The sequence below is a fragment of the Anabrus simplex genome, chromosome 2, assembly GCF_040414725.1.
Source record: "Anabrus simplex isolate iqAnaSimp1 chromosome 2, ASM4041472v1, whole genome shotgun sequence".
NCBI classification, from domain to species: domain Eukaryota; kingdom Metazoa; phylum Arthropoda; class Insecta; order Orthoptera; family Tettigoniidae; genus Anabrus; species Anabrus simplex.
Window position 1 is genome coordinate 335,717,200 of NC_090266.1, and position 17,485 is coordinate 335,734,684.

At 39.8% G+C, this 17,485-nt stretch overlaps 1 protein-coding gene across 2 annotated transcripts in view; it reads right to left on the minus strand.

The window, feature by feature from the left end:
- The window catches only part of Nrk (Neurospecific receptor kinase), a 137,447-nt gene that overhangs the window by 54,739 nt on the left and 65,223 nt on the right, over nucleotides 1-17,485 (minus strand). For both annotated transcript variants that reach the window (XM_067140717.2, XM_067140718.2), the window contains exon 5: nucleotides 12,500-12,776. In XM_067140717.2, the coding sequence (XP_066996818.2) occupies nucleotides 12,500-12,776 (277 nt within the window). The remainder of the gene's footprint in view (nucleotides 1-12,499; nucleotides 12,777-17,485) is intronic.

Sequence of the window (17,485 nt, forward strand, 5' to 3'; positions counted from 1 at the left end):
TCAGAGATGCTGTAGAGCCAGAATTTTGTCCACAGGAGTTCTTTAACATGCCAGTAAATATTGCAACACAAGATTGATGTATTTGAGTAAGCCCAAATACCACAAGACTGAACTGGGATTGAACCCACCAACTTGAGCTCAGGAGGGCAACACTCTACTAACTGAGCTACCCAGCCCAATGCACTGACTCCCATAAAACTTTATCCCACTATCTTAACACCCATATTTCTCACCAAAATTCGAGGCAATTCCTGTTGTTGTGATATGGCCAAAGAATCCTGGTCTTCTCTTATGCATAGTATTTGTTCTATGACAGTCATATACAGTGTGAAAGGTAACAAGTCTGTCATCTTTGTCTGACCATCTGCTATGCTTACAACACCTCGCCATTTCAACCAGAACCCCATACATGCAACAGTGTTACAATCCTCCACTACTCAGCTCAGAGCGCTGTAACAATGTCCCTGGCTGTCAGGGCATCTGCTGCAGGTAAATTAAATCCTTAATATTTCGAATTTAAACATTTTGAATTAGCCGCATAACTGCTCATTATGACAGCTTTACATTATTAAAGGAGAAGCAAAAAGCCAGTATCAGAATTTCAAAATATTGCAAATAAAATAGGTCTCAAAATATCATTTGAAGAAACAGAAATTATGCACCATAAACCAACACAACTAAAAGAAGTTACCGTAAATGGTAATAAAATCAAAATAGAAACTCAATTTAAATATCTTGGAGAAGTAATAAAGCATAACCTTAATTTTTAAAATCTCAATCCAAACAAGAACAAATAGATTAGCTAAAGCACAAAATTAACATGGGACATCTACAAAAAGAAATGTCCATCAAAAAATGCAAAAATAAAACACAACAACACAGTTATAAAACCGGAAGCTACATATGCAGCAGAAACACTTTTTTACCTGAATCAACAATCAAAGACTGACAGACTTCAGAAATTTAAAGGAGGGTTGGAAGAACCTGCATCAACAAAAAATACCAGAAAGATGGACAGAGGAGGTTAATACCTTTAAAAAAAAAAAAAAAGTTGTGTAAAAAGAGCTAGAACAAATACTATGCATAAGAGAAGACCAGGATTCCTTGGACATATCACGAGGATGCAGGATTCGAGACTTCTGAAACAACTAGTAGAACACAATCTCGTCTTAAAAAATACCACAGCAAGATGTAAATGGATCAGAGAAGTAAGAGAGGATCTGAAGGAAATTGGCCTTACAACAAAATACACCACAAATAAGATAAAATTGAATATAAAAATCAAGAATACAAACCTCCGCTTTACCCTTACGTGGAACAAACCAACAACATGCACATTTTCAACCGAGGAAAGGGACGAAGATCGGGGAGTTTAAGAAGTACTGGGAGGACCGCAAAGCCCGAACAATTCTTTCAAAGAGACCTGAACGATGAACTGACTAAAGTGATTCTATGCAGTCATAAAACAAGATTTTTTTTTTTTGCTATTGGCTTTACGTTGCACCGACACAGATAGGTCTTATGGCGACGATGGGGCAGGAAAGGGCTAGGACTGGGAAGGAAGCGGCCGTGGCCTTAAGGTATAGCCCCAGCATTTGCCTGGTGTGAAAATGGGAAACCACGGAAAACCATCTTCAGGGCTGCTGACAGTGGGGTTCGAACCCACTATCTCCCAAATACTGGATACTGGCTGCACTTAAGCTGTTGCAGCTATCGAGCTCAGTAAAATAAGAAGATTGGGAATTTTTTCAGTACAGGCAGAGAAATTTGTCACATTTTTGCACATTGCGGTAGGCTAAAACATCGTAGCTTCACACATGAAATAAAAAATTATAGTCAATTATTCACATTTATTCTTCTGCTGGATAATGCAGCTTATCTGAAACATCTCTTATGAAAATTAAATCTGTCAGAGGGGAATTAATTTTACTTTTACTGATCAGCTGATAGCATAATTTACACTGAGTTTCCTTTTGCACTCGAGTTACTATCAAACTTCCATTGTTCGTCATCGATGCTTGTTCCACAGTCACGAATCCAAGACCTGAAATTTAGATAAATGATGAGTGCATAATATTACAGTAAACATAATATAAATAAAGAATCTGGGAAAGTATTATGCATAATTCCAGTTATAAGGAGGTTCATTAAAGTGCAAAGCATACAGAGTCCTGGGATTCATCTGCAGATCTCTAATGGGAGCCAGGAAGAAAGCAGTTCAGACAGCCTATTTGTCATTAGTACGGCCAATACTGTTGTACGGGCTTCCTTCCTGGCACCCTACTACAGTAGAGAACATGACGAAACTAGAGAGTTCAACGCCGAGCAGAACGACTAATTACTCAACACGGTCATTTAAACACAGCCAGGTCACTGTCCCCCCATAACAACCCTATGTAAACAAATAGATATTGCTTTACTGAGAAAATCCCTTGCAGGTAACATTCATATAAACCCTTTCAACCGCTTGCAGTTGAACTATTGTTCCGCTCAAAGAGGTCGAGGTGTGTCCCTTTTCCCTCCATTTGCAAGAACAGTATCATACCACAGTGGCTTCTTTAATCGTTCTGCTCGGCTGTGGAATGAACTCCCACCACAGATAAAAGAACTACCTCCAGAGAAATTTTGTAAACAGGTAAAAAGGATGTATATATAATGAAACCTTCTGTACATAAGAAAAATTCTCTACTGTGTGAATTTTCAGTATGAGTGAGAGGACGGATGAAAGTTTATGGGATCCCGAGTGAGTGAGACTGTATGCGAGTATGAGTGAGTCGGCCTAGCTAAAGTATATGTGGGGATTCTAGAGAGATAGAGATTGAGAGCGAGAGAGAGAGAGAGAGAGAGAGAGACTCTGTGTGTGTGTGTGGGGGGGGGGGGGGGGGGTGTCGAATTACTTGAATGTTGAACAGGTCTTGTGAGTATTATGTAAATATGTCTTGTAAATACGGTAACTGTATATAAGCACACTATGTAGAATGCAATTGTATATTTGAATATTGTAATTTTAAGTGGTGATGGGGGCACTTTCGTGTATGTGGGGCTATGCCCTTTCTCCATTCACCATCCATAAATTGTACCTACAATTAGTGGAAAATAAATAATAATAATAATAATAATAATAATAATAATAATAATAATAATAATAATAAGGTAGTTTAGGATATCTGTCACATGGACTCTACAAAACTATTTTCCTCTGAACATTCTTCATTGGTGTGACTGTCATTTCCATTTGGCCATTATTCCTGTGTATGTAGAATGATAATGAAAATAAACCTGTTTTCATTATCCTGTTCATGTAGAATATTACCGCCCTACAATCTACTTCCTGATATATGTCTTACTTTACTGAAGTAGTTCTCTATTGAATCGCAATTAAATGTTCTAGTTAGTACAAAATTAAATCCGGAAGAAAGAAGGTGCTTGAAGCACTGAACAGCAGAAGTAGTCAATAGAACAGTTTTGTATGTTTCTTTACTTAGAACAGCTTTCCTTCACAGCAATTCCTCATTTCTGCCAGATACTGTCGAAATTCATTTCCCAATCAGGACAGTCGCTTATATTAAGAGAGTGCATGTTTACTTAATGTGAATTAGTACAGTTTACACCATAAATATCAAACCATTTTTTCACAAATTTAAAAAAGGAAATTCTGGAAAGCTTGTGCCTTCAAGAGGAAAGAATTTTCCTTCAAATATTCTACAGCAGTTATGACCTCAATAGAGAATATTTCTTTAGCTCTTTTTACATTCATCTTGAAATTCATAGGTGCAATTACCTCCTTTGATTACAGTTCATACAAGTCGTCTTCATGCCTGCCTATTATTTCTTCACATCCGTCTGTTATTGCCTTTTCTAGGGAAAAAAAAAAAAGTTTCTTATATTATTCAACATGCTAGAAATAAAGGCTTGCTTTGATCTTCTAGATGGCATATTTGTGGTTTTATTGCTTTTCCTTCAGCCTTTTTATTTTTTTGCTTTACGTTGCACTGACACAGACAGGTCTTATGGTGACAACAGGATAGGAAAGGCCTAGGAGTGGGAAGGAAGCAGCCGTGGCCTTAATTAAGGTAAAGGCCCAGCATTTGGCTGGTGTGAAAATGGGAAACCACAAAAAACCATCTTCAGGGTGGCCGACAGTGGAATTCGAACACACTATCTCCCAAATGCAAGCTGATAGCTATGTGACTCAAGCCGCGTGGAAACATGCTCGGTCTTCTGATAATTGGCTCATTATATTTCATTAGTTTTGTGACATTCAGTAACTAATCTCAGTATTACAAAACCACAAGGATTCCACTGGTTTAATTACCGACAGCGTTAGGCCATGAAGTTCTACACCGGAACGTTTCTTTGACAGGAATTCAGTAGTTGGTTGATAAGCAGTTTATCAGGATTCACAATAAACGGTTTGCAAGAACTGTCCTATATTATACCAAGCGATCTGGCTGCGCAAACTGGGCCACTTGTGAACTTGCATTCAGGAGATGATCAGTTCTAGCCCCACTGTTGTCATCCCTGAAGACAGTCTTACATGGTTTCCCATTTCCACAAGTCACACCACGCTGTATCTTAATTAATGCCACAATAGCTTCCTTCACAGTCCAAGCCCTGCCCTATCCCACCATCAACAAAAGACTTTGGTGTGACAAAACAAATAGTCTCCTATTTTCTCTTGCATTTTAAAGATTATGTCAAGTCATCAGATCTATTTTTACATAGGAAAGCGTCTGTATATGCTGAAGTGTCCTTGCGACCAAAAAATGTAACTAGCTTCATCATACTGCAGGTGCTGTTTGATACACTATCTGCCAGTCAGTCTGTTTTTTTTGTTAGGTCATCAGCTCAAAGGCTGGTTGGAACCCCAAATAGCACCATCAAAGGTTATGTACGTATACAGTAGAAACTCTGCTAACCAGAACAGGGGGGGGAGATGGTTTTGGATAACCAAAATTTTGGATAATAATTAAAATGTCCTTTTCTTTAGAAGATAAACATTTGAAGCTAGATGAAAGTAAATGAAAATAATACATATAAGATGTTAAATAAGTACTTTAATAAACCCAAACTACTGTACATATTTTGAAAAAACAATGTTCCATATTGGATATACTTTGACTATACAGCACGTACAAATTTTTTTAAGAAATCTTCCATTTTCTTTTCATATCGTTTCCTAGCTGCTATGTCACACCACTGTTTCATTAGTAGAATGCCAGGAGGCTTTGATCTGTCACATCATTCAATGAATAATAATGCCATCTGAAAATTAAAACAAAGAACTCTTGAAGAAAACGCGTACTTCACGCAGCCTAATTATCTATCCCATATTTTAAACTCCAATCTCTCGTGTGCGGTGTCATGGCTGATGCTCTCTGCCACATCATCATCATCATCATCATCATCATCATCATCTGTTCCATTATTGTTTTCCTCTAATTCAGGAAGTAAGTCAATGATGCCTGGGTCATTGAAATTAAGTTCTGAGTCATCACTATTTTACCATTCACTTATTTAACCTTTGCTGATCTGACATCCTGGTATTTTTCCAATTAGTTTGCCAAGTTTTAGTCTGTTTTAGTATTGTCCTCAATTAAAATTCCAACAAAAAGTTTATTCCAACATTTTTCTATGGTTGATTTTATTTTGTCCCAGGTTTGAGCCCACCAGTAAACATCTTTCATGTTGATGGTTTACAGAATTTTAGGAACACTTTTTGATTCATTTGTCCCGAGCAACAGATATCCAAGAAAGACTGCCCGAAAGTGTGACAAACTCGTGCAGAATATGATGTTGGTGCAGAAACATAACAATAACAACAGTTAACTCTATGGCAAAACAGGTAAATCGGATTAGCATGACTGTAACACATTCAGGTGTTTCAAGAGCAAAGAGCTGAGTCACAAAGCAGTGCATTATCAATCAAAAGTGAAAAGTGATCAAAATAAAAACAAGACAGAAAACACAGCATTGTAAGCTGCATTGGTTTTGAGTGTTACGAAGCAAGTATCTTGCTGGCTCATTTGACAGACAAGAAACAGTGGTGTTTGGATAACACACATGGCCAAGGACATTTGACAGTTTTAAGGGCATTGAATCAAAACTTTTGTGAAATGCTGAACTTGGCAAACTCCAGCTCCACAAAAACCAGTGACAAGTGTGAACCTACGCAATAAGACACTAGAGTGAAGTTCTGCATGTGCTGGATTTATGAACCAATCTTCAGTCAGTCGGGAGGATTGTTGACAAGGGTTATACACCCCAGCGTCAGTGGGTAGGGTCTGACACATCCCACTCTGATGAGTCTAGTGTCAGACCTAAGACGAAACGCTGGTTAATAGAGCAAACGCCTGAAAAGCCTTACATCTGATCTGTTTTTGACAAGCTCTATTGGTAAAAAATATCTACTTCACTCCATGGGAACTTAGAATTTTCCATATTGTGTGACATTCGATGAACACAAGGCTGAAGTTATCAATGAACAAAAAGGACAACAGTGTAGTTTCGCACACGGATCGGCGGAATATACTTTGTGAATGATTCACGCATGATCGAGTCGGATATAACTGTTCCGGCAAGCTGTAAAGATGGGAAATCATTGATGGACTGGCACAGTATGATGGGATATATGAACATTAAAGATTTTCAAGAAGCAGCAAGAAACCGCACAGTGCAAGGACTTTAAATTTGTGACATTATCTTGGTCATTAAATGCAAGGTTTGTTTTCAGGGGAAAATGACACGTCAGCAGTTTCCAAAATCGTGTTGAACGAAATCTGCTCTTGGTGAACTCATATACACGGATGTCTGTGGGCACACGAAAGTCGAAGGCAAATGGTTGTGCCAGATACTTTGTTACATTCATCGACAACTCTACTCAGAGTGAAGTTTGTTTTCTACAAAAGAAGACCGAAGTACTTGATGAATTCTAGGCCTTCAATTCGATAAGAATATAAAGTTCCTGCAATCTGATAATGGAACGGAGTACGTCAACAGGCAGTCTGACAACATATTGAAGAGCTCCAGCATTAAACTTCAATTGACGGTCCCGAATAACCCTGAGTAGAATGGGGTAGCTGAGCGGTAAAACTGCACCTCAGTTGAAATAGATCGGTGTCTACTGATCCAATCTGGCCTTCCACCTTCATTCCGAGCAGAAGCAGTGTCAACTGCGAATCGCATCAAGAATTGCAGCCCAAGTGCTGCATTAGATGGAAATACCCCCTTTGAAGCATAGATGGGAGAAAAACCTGACGTGAGGAACTTTCAGGAATTTGGTTCATTGGTCTACTGTTTAAATCAAACCAAGATCACAGGCAAGTTTGAGCCACATGCACGAAAGAGCGTGTTCTTGGGCTTCACTGCGGATTCCAACGCCTTCAGAATTTGGATTCCTGAGGAACATTGAGTGGAGATTTCATACGATGAGCAGTTCCTGAAGGATCTTCCAAAATTGGATGGTTGTCGTTATGAAGATTTTCACCCAGAAGAGATGACCAGATATTGTTGAGACAATTGGCGATCTGAATTTTGACGAAAGAGCAGAGAAACGTGTCAACAATGGAAACATTTGATATTGTAGTGAACAGGGATGACTCGATCAATGTTCAACTTCAGCAAGATGATATAAAACTGAATTTGACAAATTCAGAGGATGAACTGAACTTCTTGGGTTTCAATGTGGATCCATTTTCAGTTGAAGTAACAACATTGACGTAGCACAGGCCGGGCAGGACTAAGATGATTCCCCTTTTATTCACCACTTCCATTGCTGTGTCTATATTCATAGTCTTCAACGTTGAAACTGATAACCCCAAGGTTACAGAGAGTTAAACACGTATTCTTTGACGATAACATGCTTGAGGATTTGTAACTTCTCGATTGAAACACACAGTGTCTCTTTTTCGGTCCATTTTTGTACACTCACTTTTGCTCACTTTTATTAGAAACACTCCAGCAGGATAGACTTCAAGAGCAACAACACAGCAAAGATGCAAGCAACTGATAAACTGAAGCTGTGCTAACACTGGCCACACGATTGTCTGCAGGTTGGTCCCATACCCTGCCCTCCATACAGTTCGGCTCCACTTCGGTAAAGATAGTTCACCTGGTGCAGCCTTGCGACACTTAAGGTCACCACAAGGGAATTTTGTTCTTTCTGTATACCAACTGTGTTACTGGTTGTTTGCTTTGAAACCACAATCTTCCCATAACGTTTAATGGTCTACAAGGTGTAAATGGTAGGAAATTGAAAATTTCATTAATGTAACAGTGGGAACTGGAAAGCATTGTGATCATAGGGAATTGAAGGGACAGAGAAAAAATTATTTAAATTGCATGAAAAATTCCAGGAATGTAAAAGCGGGGTTGTACTGAATTTCAGAACTTTTCTTTCCTTTCTTCATATTTTTCACAAGTAGTTCAAAACACATTCCTTTGATATATTTTACCATACTTCATCTACTGCCATTGAAGAAAATAAAGTACCTTACATGAGCATACTGTACCAGAAACGCTGGTCCACGACAAGAGTTCCCGATGTTTGAAGTCAAACTACGCACCGTGCGCTAGCACCCAGCCCACCACAGCAGGTCAGCTGAGAGCAACGTGGAACATGTGACATCACGTCCTGCATATCTTTACCAAGGCTAGATTATGTCAGCCGAGAGAACATTCTAAATGTTCTATTAATAATAACGGTTTTTTTTTTTTTTGATCGGAGTACAATTAAAAGCACATCATCATGTTAACCGATTTTTTTATCATCATAGTCCCCAAGTTTGAAGAAAATTCAACCAAGGTTAAGGGAGATATTCAATAAAATGTAACAGCCTTAATTTTCAAGAATCTAGTATAAAAGGAAGGCAAATATGCATGTCCATGTCAGTCAACTAAGTACCACAGTCGAGGCCGGACAGTCGACTGGTGGTCCTATATCGTCGTAATGTGAAGTACGGGTTCGGTTCGCGTCAAGTGTTTGACAAATTCTGCGTGATAAGGAAACTTTAACTCTGTGATAATCTGTGTCGGACTTAGAAATTCTCAACACCATTCGCGAGTGATAGAAAAATTTCCAGCGCGAATTTAAACAGTTCAATTTAACTTTTATTTTAAGTGACTTACTGAGACGAACTAAATTGTTATTAGAACTTGTCATATTTTCTCACGAGTGCAACATTTCTTCAAGTGATTGAAATATTTTGAATAACTCAGTAATCACAGTCTAAGGTGATAGGAATATTTCTCCGATAATAAACCTCGAACTGTGTGTTTAGTTTCATCAAGTGATTGAAATATTTGACTAAGTATAACATTACAATTGAACTTAGGATTTTTCGAGTGAATAACATTCCAAGTAGTACTTTATAAATTGTCATGACTTTCTGATTACTCCATTAAACTTGTGTTTAGCGAGTGGAGGATATTTCTCCCATATTTCATAAACATTCTTAAGATTCTCAATAGAACTTGTGTCTGTAAATAATATTTACCTTTTGTATAAGTTGAACTAAGGACTGTCTTCGAACAGATTATATTTGTGTTGCGACGTTATTGCTTGTAGTTAAGTGAACGGAACTAAATTCACGCGATAAAAATCTTCATTGAAGTTAGTTGAAAACTGTGTGAACTTATAATCACAAGGTGAAGTACTTTTTTTTTTTTTTCCAAGTATTACATTATTCTTAGCTCGATTTTATTAACATTCGACAGTGATAAGTGACATAATTTTGCAATTTCCTAAGTGGCTGTTTTACATTAAGAGTTCAGTTTCATTTTACATTCGACTCAGTCTAATAACATTTTCAACTGTATAACTCAGTTGCATGTTCAACTCTAGTAACACTCAACCTTATTTAATTTCTCTCAAGTGATTGATTTGCAAACACTATCAGATTTCATTTACATTCTGTTGTGTAGAATTCATTAACTATTATTTGAGTGTACAATCCACCAACGTAGTGCTAACCAAATATATCTCGGGCAGAAGTAAATTGCCGTGTTCTATATCAACATCTACAAGAACTTCTAGACCACCTAGAATTTTGAGAACTTCGAGAACGTCTAGAATTTCAAGAACTTCCAGACATCCCCAAACTGTCTACATCTCCATCGGAAGACGATTCAGGGGTGAACGAGTATAACAGCAGGACCGCAGTGGATATTACCAGTCCAAGGAGTGGGCATTCTCAAAATCTTCTGTACAGAGGTGATATGAAATCCAACATCTATTTTGTTAATACACTGAAGAAAATTGAAATTGCAACACCCAAAAGGAGTGGTGCTACATTGCTGCAATTGAACATGCAGGACGAGTGTTCGGTTGTGATTCGATGATTACACTTTCAGGTCCCTCTGACCGCAAGTTTGGACAACAATCAACATAGTATGTGCCCACCACGAGCTGCAATACATTGATGAATTCGTCGAGGCATAGAGTCAATAAGGCCCTGGATCGCTTCCTGAGGAATTGTGGCCCATGCTTGCTACACTGCACGGGTCAGTTGTTCCAGAGTTGTGGGTGGCTGAGGACGGTTGGCCAGTTGTCGACCCATCATGTCCCACACATGCTCAATAGGATTGAGGTCCGGGGATCTGGCAGGCCATTCTAAGGTTGTGATGTCGTGGAGAGCTTTTCTGGAGATGCGTGCAGTGTGAACCCGGGCATTGTCCTGCTGAAACATCCCATCAGCAATGTTCGCCATCATAGGGACAACCACTGGATTGAGTACCCTATCAACGAACTGTCGAGCAGTCATAGAGCACTCAACAAGCAATAATTGCGATTTCACATTAAAGCCAATAGCTCCCCAGACCATAATGCTTGGTGTTGGCTCTGTGTGCCTCTCGACAGTAACATCTGGGCGGCCCCTCTCCCCGGTACGTAGGCGCACACGATTTCGGCGATCACTGCGGGCAAGACAGAAGCGCGATTCATCACTAAAGATGACCCTATGCCATTCATCGGCCCATGTCGATCTTTCTCGACACCAGGCCAGCCTTACACGTCGCAGCTGTGGGGTCAATGGAACACCTTCTGCAGGGACATGGGCTCGTAAGCCAGCTGCACGCACTGCACTGTTTGTTGTGTAACGTGGGGTGCCACAGCTGCTCGAATTGGCGCTGCTCTTGCATGGGGTTCCATCCGGACCATCCGAATGATGCGGCGATCCTCTCTCACAGTTGTCTGTCGCGCTGGACCTGTGCCAGGTCTACGAGTGTGGGTACCTTCATTTGACCACTGCTGCCATACACGTTGTACCATAGATGCCTGTCAGCCAACACGTGCAGCGATAATCCAGCCTCACATAGCCCAATTATCCGAACCCTCTCAAACGGCGACAGTTGTTGATAGTGTGCTCATCTCTGTCGTCGAGGCATGTTTGACGAGGAACACTTCACTGCACAGACTGCAAGTCAACTACGCTACACCAGAGTCCGTATACTGGAGTTGATTCCTCCGCGACCAATCACGTGGGGAGACCTGTAGCAACAATACAATGGGTCTGAAACTTTGATTATTTACATACCTACATGGCATCGTTCCATATCTTGAAACTCAACACAAACGACCAATGCCTTCATGGTGTTGCCATTTCCATTTTCTGAAGTGTATATCAGCAATTTTAAATAATTCATTATACGAAGGTTGGAACTTAAATAGTGGCACCTATTTATTTACAAGGGATACAAAAAGAGTTACATGTTAGCAACCTTTACTGTCCTTCAATGTAGTCACCATCGTTGTGTATAAACCGTTGCCAGCGATGTGAAAGTTGTAGTATACCTTTAGAAGAGCCTGTTCTGTTGATGGTGCAAATGGAGAGGTCTACTGAATGTCGAATCTCTGTAACAGTTCTGAAGCGAATGCTCATGAATCGTCTGGTTTCGATCACAGTCCAGTAACTTCTTCTTCACTCGTAGGACGACCTGCCAGATGAAAGTCCGCCACAGTTTGCCGACCATCGTTGAGGTTTTTACCCAACGTGCCACTGTTCTGAAAGGCAATGCAGATTCCCCGCAAGCCTTTTGAAGACCTTGATGACACTGTCATGCTGTATGACCTCTGGCACATTCAATCTTGATCCAACTCCGTTGTTCCTGTTTGGAAAACATAGTGACAACGTTATGTTAGACCACTAGCTCACATGTGACTGTGTTTCTCTCACTTGTGCGCACGCAGGTGATGTGGGAAGGGCAAGTCCATTTGCTCAGAGGAAAGGCAGGCATGTAACCAACATTGCTATCAGCGACAATATTAGATTCCATTGCACAGCGTCTCCACAGCAGTGTTGCCACTATTTAAGTTCCAACCCTGGTACTTATTTCATGCAAACCTCTCCTTCTCTATAATGCTTCAGTTAAGAACTGGACACATCTTGTGTCACTCTGATGGTCAGCTAGCGAACCAGATCAATAATTACGGTTACAATACACATATTTCAATAAGTAAGTAAGTAAGTAATAAATTGTTAATCACTAGAATATTAAAACTTACAAGTAATTTCTTCAGACTTCATTTCTGTTAATCGTGCATAGGAACAGGTAGGTGTTGGTGAATCTCTGAATTTTGGAAGATTTTCACACACGGGAAGTTGAAAATGTCCCCTAGATTTGAAATAAATCCCCCGCTGCTTGTTATCTTCAATAAGGGCCCAGTTGTTATAGCAGAAAAGTTGACGAACTGCAACACAGTCCTCAGCACAGAGAGGGAGGCCCACTGCTTCTCCATCCTGCACGACACATTGTGGGAATGCATATGTACACAGCAACTTCTAAACAGAAAAATAATAGTGTATGACTTCAGCAAATACTCAAAATTCATACACAAAAGATATAAGTCAAAGGTAAACATAGACCAGAGACACAATATCAAGTATTATAAGTAAAATTTAAAATAACCTTTGCAATTTCTTCGACAAAAGTTTTAAATGTAACACACATATCTCATATTATGCCTAAATAACATTTTATAAGACTTAAATATATCCATATTATTGCTACTTATTCTGAGTCAAAGTGCCAATTCATTGCCAGCAGATTCCTTCCCCCTAAATCACATTTATAACGTATACTAGCACAAATGAAGAGATACAATTACAAAGAATTCACCTATGCAATGTAATGTAGCTGAAGATGTCCTAAGGGAATGAAACATGTGCTACAAATAATTCATTTGCTTAAAGCAAATATATAGTGTCAATCAGGTGGAAATTTAGTTTTATGTTATATTCTATTCTTTTTCTAAGAGGATAACTGAGGCAGAATGCAGCAAAAATGGATTCAAGCAGTGAAACGTAAATTTTGTCTTTTTTCACTCAGTGCCAACCCTTAAAACTAACATACAATAAAAAAGTAATATTCCCTAAGATGTGTGAAGTATTGCGCCGCGAAATAAAAGGCTTGAATAAGACCCACACCCAATTTTCAGAAGCGATATTTTCGACAAAAAAGTGCGGGGGATATTTGGGATTATATGGTATTGTAGTCTGTACTAATAAGTGTAGCAATAAAGAATCAGCAAAAAGCAGTTGCGACCAACAGAAATGTAAAATTTATTTACTCAAACCACAACATACAACTACACTGAGCACATCTTGCTAGTACTGCCAAAAGACGAATTAACAGACGTGAATTTTGATAGTAAGATATAAGGTAACAAGAATCAAATCTAGAAAGACTGTATCACTCCTACCAGCTGGAAATATGAAGGGGTCAAAAATGACCCTCACTTTAGATATACTTTTAGGTCTGATTGTTGTTTGAGTCATCAGTCCATAGACTGGTTTGATGCAGCTCTCCATGCCACCCTATCCTGTGCTAACCTTTTCATTTCTACGTAACTATTGCATCCTACATCTGCTCTAATCTGTTTGTCATATTCATACCTTGGTCTACCCCTACCGTTCTTGCCACCTACACTTCCTTCAAAAACCAACTGAACAAGTCCTGGGTGTCTTAAGATGTGTCCTATCATTCTAACTCTTCTTCTCGTCAAATTTAGCCAAATGGATCTCCTCTCACCAATTCGATTCAGTATCTCTTCATTCGTGATTCGATCTATCCATCTCACCTTCAGCATTCTTCTATAACACCACATTTCAAAAGCTTCTATTCTCTTTCTTTCTGAGCTAGTTATCGTCCATGTTTCACTTCCATACAATGCCACGCTCCACACAAAAGTCTTCAAAAACATCTTTCTAATTCCGATATCAATGTTTGAAGTGAGCAAATTTCTTTTCTTAAGAAAGCTCTTCCTTGCTTGTGCTAGTCTGCATTTTATGTCCTCCTTACTTCTGCCATCGTTGGTTATTTTACTACCCAAGTAACAATATTCATCTACTTCCTTTAAGACTTCGTTTCCTAATCTAATATTTCCTATATCACCTGCCTTCGTTCGACTGCACTCCATTACTTTTGTTTTGGACTTATTTATTTTCATCTTGTACTCCTTACCTAAGACTTCATCCATACCATTCAGCAACTTCGAGATCTTCTGCAGTCTCAGATAAAATAACAATATCATCGGCAAATCTCAAGGTTTTGATTTCCTCTCCTTGGACTGTGATTCCCTTTCCAAATTTCTCTTTGATTTCCTTTACTGCCTGTTCTATGTAAACATTAAAAAGGAGAGGGGACAAACTGCAGCCTTGCCTCACTCCTTTCTGGATTGCTGCTTCTTTTTCAAAGCCCTCGATTCTTATCACTGCAGACTGATTTTTATACAGGTTGTAGATAATTCTTCGTTCTCGGTATCTGATCCCTATCATCTTCAGAATCATAAATAGCCTGGTCCAATCAACATTATCGAATGCCTTTTCTAGATCTACGAATGCCATGTACGTGGGCTTGTCCTTCTTGATTCGATCCTCTAAGATCAGACGTAAAGTCAGGATTGCTTCACGTGTTCCTACATTTCTTCTGAAGCCAAATTGATCTTCCCCCAACTCAGCTTCAACTTGTTTTTCCATTCTTCTGTAAATAATACGTGTTAAAATTTTGCAGGCATGAGATACTAAACTAATGGTGCGGTAGTTTTCACACCTGTCAGCACCGGCTTTCTTGGGAATAGGTATAACAACATTCTGCCGAAAATCGGATGGGACTTCTCCTGTCTCATACATCTTGCACACTAAATGAAATAACCTTACCATGCTGGTTTCTCCTAAGGCAGTCAGTAATTCAGAGGGAATATCATCAATTCCAGGTGCCTTGTTCCTATTGAGGTCACTCACAGCTCTGTCAAACTCTGACCTCAAAATTGGGTCTCCCATTTCATCAGCATCAACAGCCTCTTCATGTTCCAGAACGAAATTATCTACATCGTTACCTTGATACAACTGTTCGATATGCTCCTGCCATCTTTCTGCTTTGTCTTCTTTCCCTAGAAGTGGCTTTCCATCTGAGCTCTTAATATTCATGCACCTAGATTTCCTTTCTCCAAAGGTTTCCTTGATTTTCCTGTTTGCAGCATCTACCTTTCCCAGGACCATACAGCCTTCGATATCCTTGCACTTCTCCTTCAGCCATTCTTCCTTAGCTACCTTGCACTTTCTATCCACTTGATTCTTTAATCGCCTGTATTCTTTTCTGCCCTCTTCATTTCTAGCATTCTTGTATTTTCGTCGTTCATCAATCAGGTCTAGTATCTCCTGAGTTATCCACTGATTCTTAGTTGATCTTTTCTTCCTTCCTAACATTTCTTCAGCAGCCCTACTGACTTCATTTTTCATGACTCTCCACTCTTCCTCTACTGTGTTTCTTTCGGCCTTTTCATTTAGTCCTTGTGCAACATGTTCCTTGAAACGATCCATCACACTCTTTTCTTTCAACTTGTCTAGATCCCATCTTTTTGCATTCTTTCCTTTCTTCAATTTCTTCAACTTCAGATGGCATTTCATGACCAACAAGTTGTGGTCAGAGTCCACGTCTGCTCCTGGGAAAGTTTTGCAATCCAACACCTGGTTTCTGAATCTCTGCCTAATCATAATGAAGTCTATTTGATACCTTCCAGTGTCTCCAGGTCTCGTCCACGTATACAGCCGTCGTTTGTGGTGTTTGAACCAAGTATTGGCGAGGACTAAATTATGGTCAGTGCAGAATTCAACCAGCCGACTTCCTCTTTCGTTCCTTTGTCCCAATCCAAATTCTCCTACTGTGCTACCTTCTCTTCCTTGGCCTACCACTGCGTTCCAGTCTCCCATCACAATTAGATTCTCGTCACCTTTGACATATTGTATTAAATCTTCTATCTCCTCATATATTCTTTCAATTTCTTCATCATCCGCTGAACTAGTAGGCATATAGACCTGCACTATTGTGGTGGGCATTGGTTTGGTGTCTATCTTGGCGACAATAATTCTTTCACTATGCTGGTCGTAGTAGCTTATCCGCTGCCCTATTTTCTTATTCATTATTAAACCAACTCCTGCATTACCCCTGTTTGATTTCGTGTTAATAATTCGGTAGTCGCCTGACCAAAAATCCTCTTCTTCCTGCCAACGTACTTCACTTATACCAACTACATCTAACTTTAGCCTATCCATCTCCCTTTTCAGATTCTCTAACCTACCACAACGATTCAAACTCCTAACATTCCACGCTCCGACTCGCAGAATGTCAGTATCCATCTTCCTGATGATCGCCCCCTCTCGTGTAGTCCCCACCCGGAGATCCGAATGGGGGACTAGTTTACCTCCGGAATATTTTACCCGGGAGGAAGCCATCATCAGTACATCTTTCATACAGAGAGAGCTGCATGTCCTCGGGAGGTGGTTACGGCTGTAGTTTCCCGTTGCTTTCAGCCGTGTAGCAGTATCAACACAGCCAAGCCATGTTGAGTATTATTACAAGGCCGTATCAGTCAATCATCTAGACTGCCGCCCTTGCAACAACCGAAAGGCTGCTACCCCCCTTTCGATGAACCATTCGTTAGTCTGGTCTCTCAACAGATACCCATCCGATATGGTTGCACCTGCGGCTCGGCTATCTGCATCATTGGGACACGCAAGCCTCCCCACCGCGGCAAGGTCACATGGTTCGCAGAGGAGTCTGATTATGAATTTAAAAAAAACAGAGATGGAGATAGGTTTTTTATGATGGAAATGCACTTCTTGATCATTATACTATCATTATCATTATACTATATTCTAAACCAATAGTCACATTATAAGTCCAGTCAAAACTCTCAGGCAGATATATCAATACACTGTCTATTTTCTTATTACTTCTTACACAAGTCTACACTCACCACATTCAACCATGCTGATATATTACGGTATGAACAGTGCGTGTATAAGTTCAATACGTGTCTGACCTAAGTACACTGACTGAGCAAATGTCAAGGGATAGCGGAGCACTAATGCGCAGGTGTGTTACCTGCGCACCACACGCCCCCTGTGCCAGAGGCAGATGTATAGGAGACCTTGTGAGCAATGGCTGTGCATGTGATAGGTGTAACATGGAACGTTGTCGTGAGCAGACA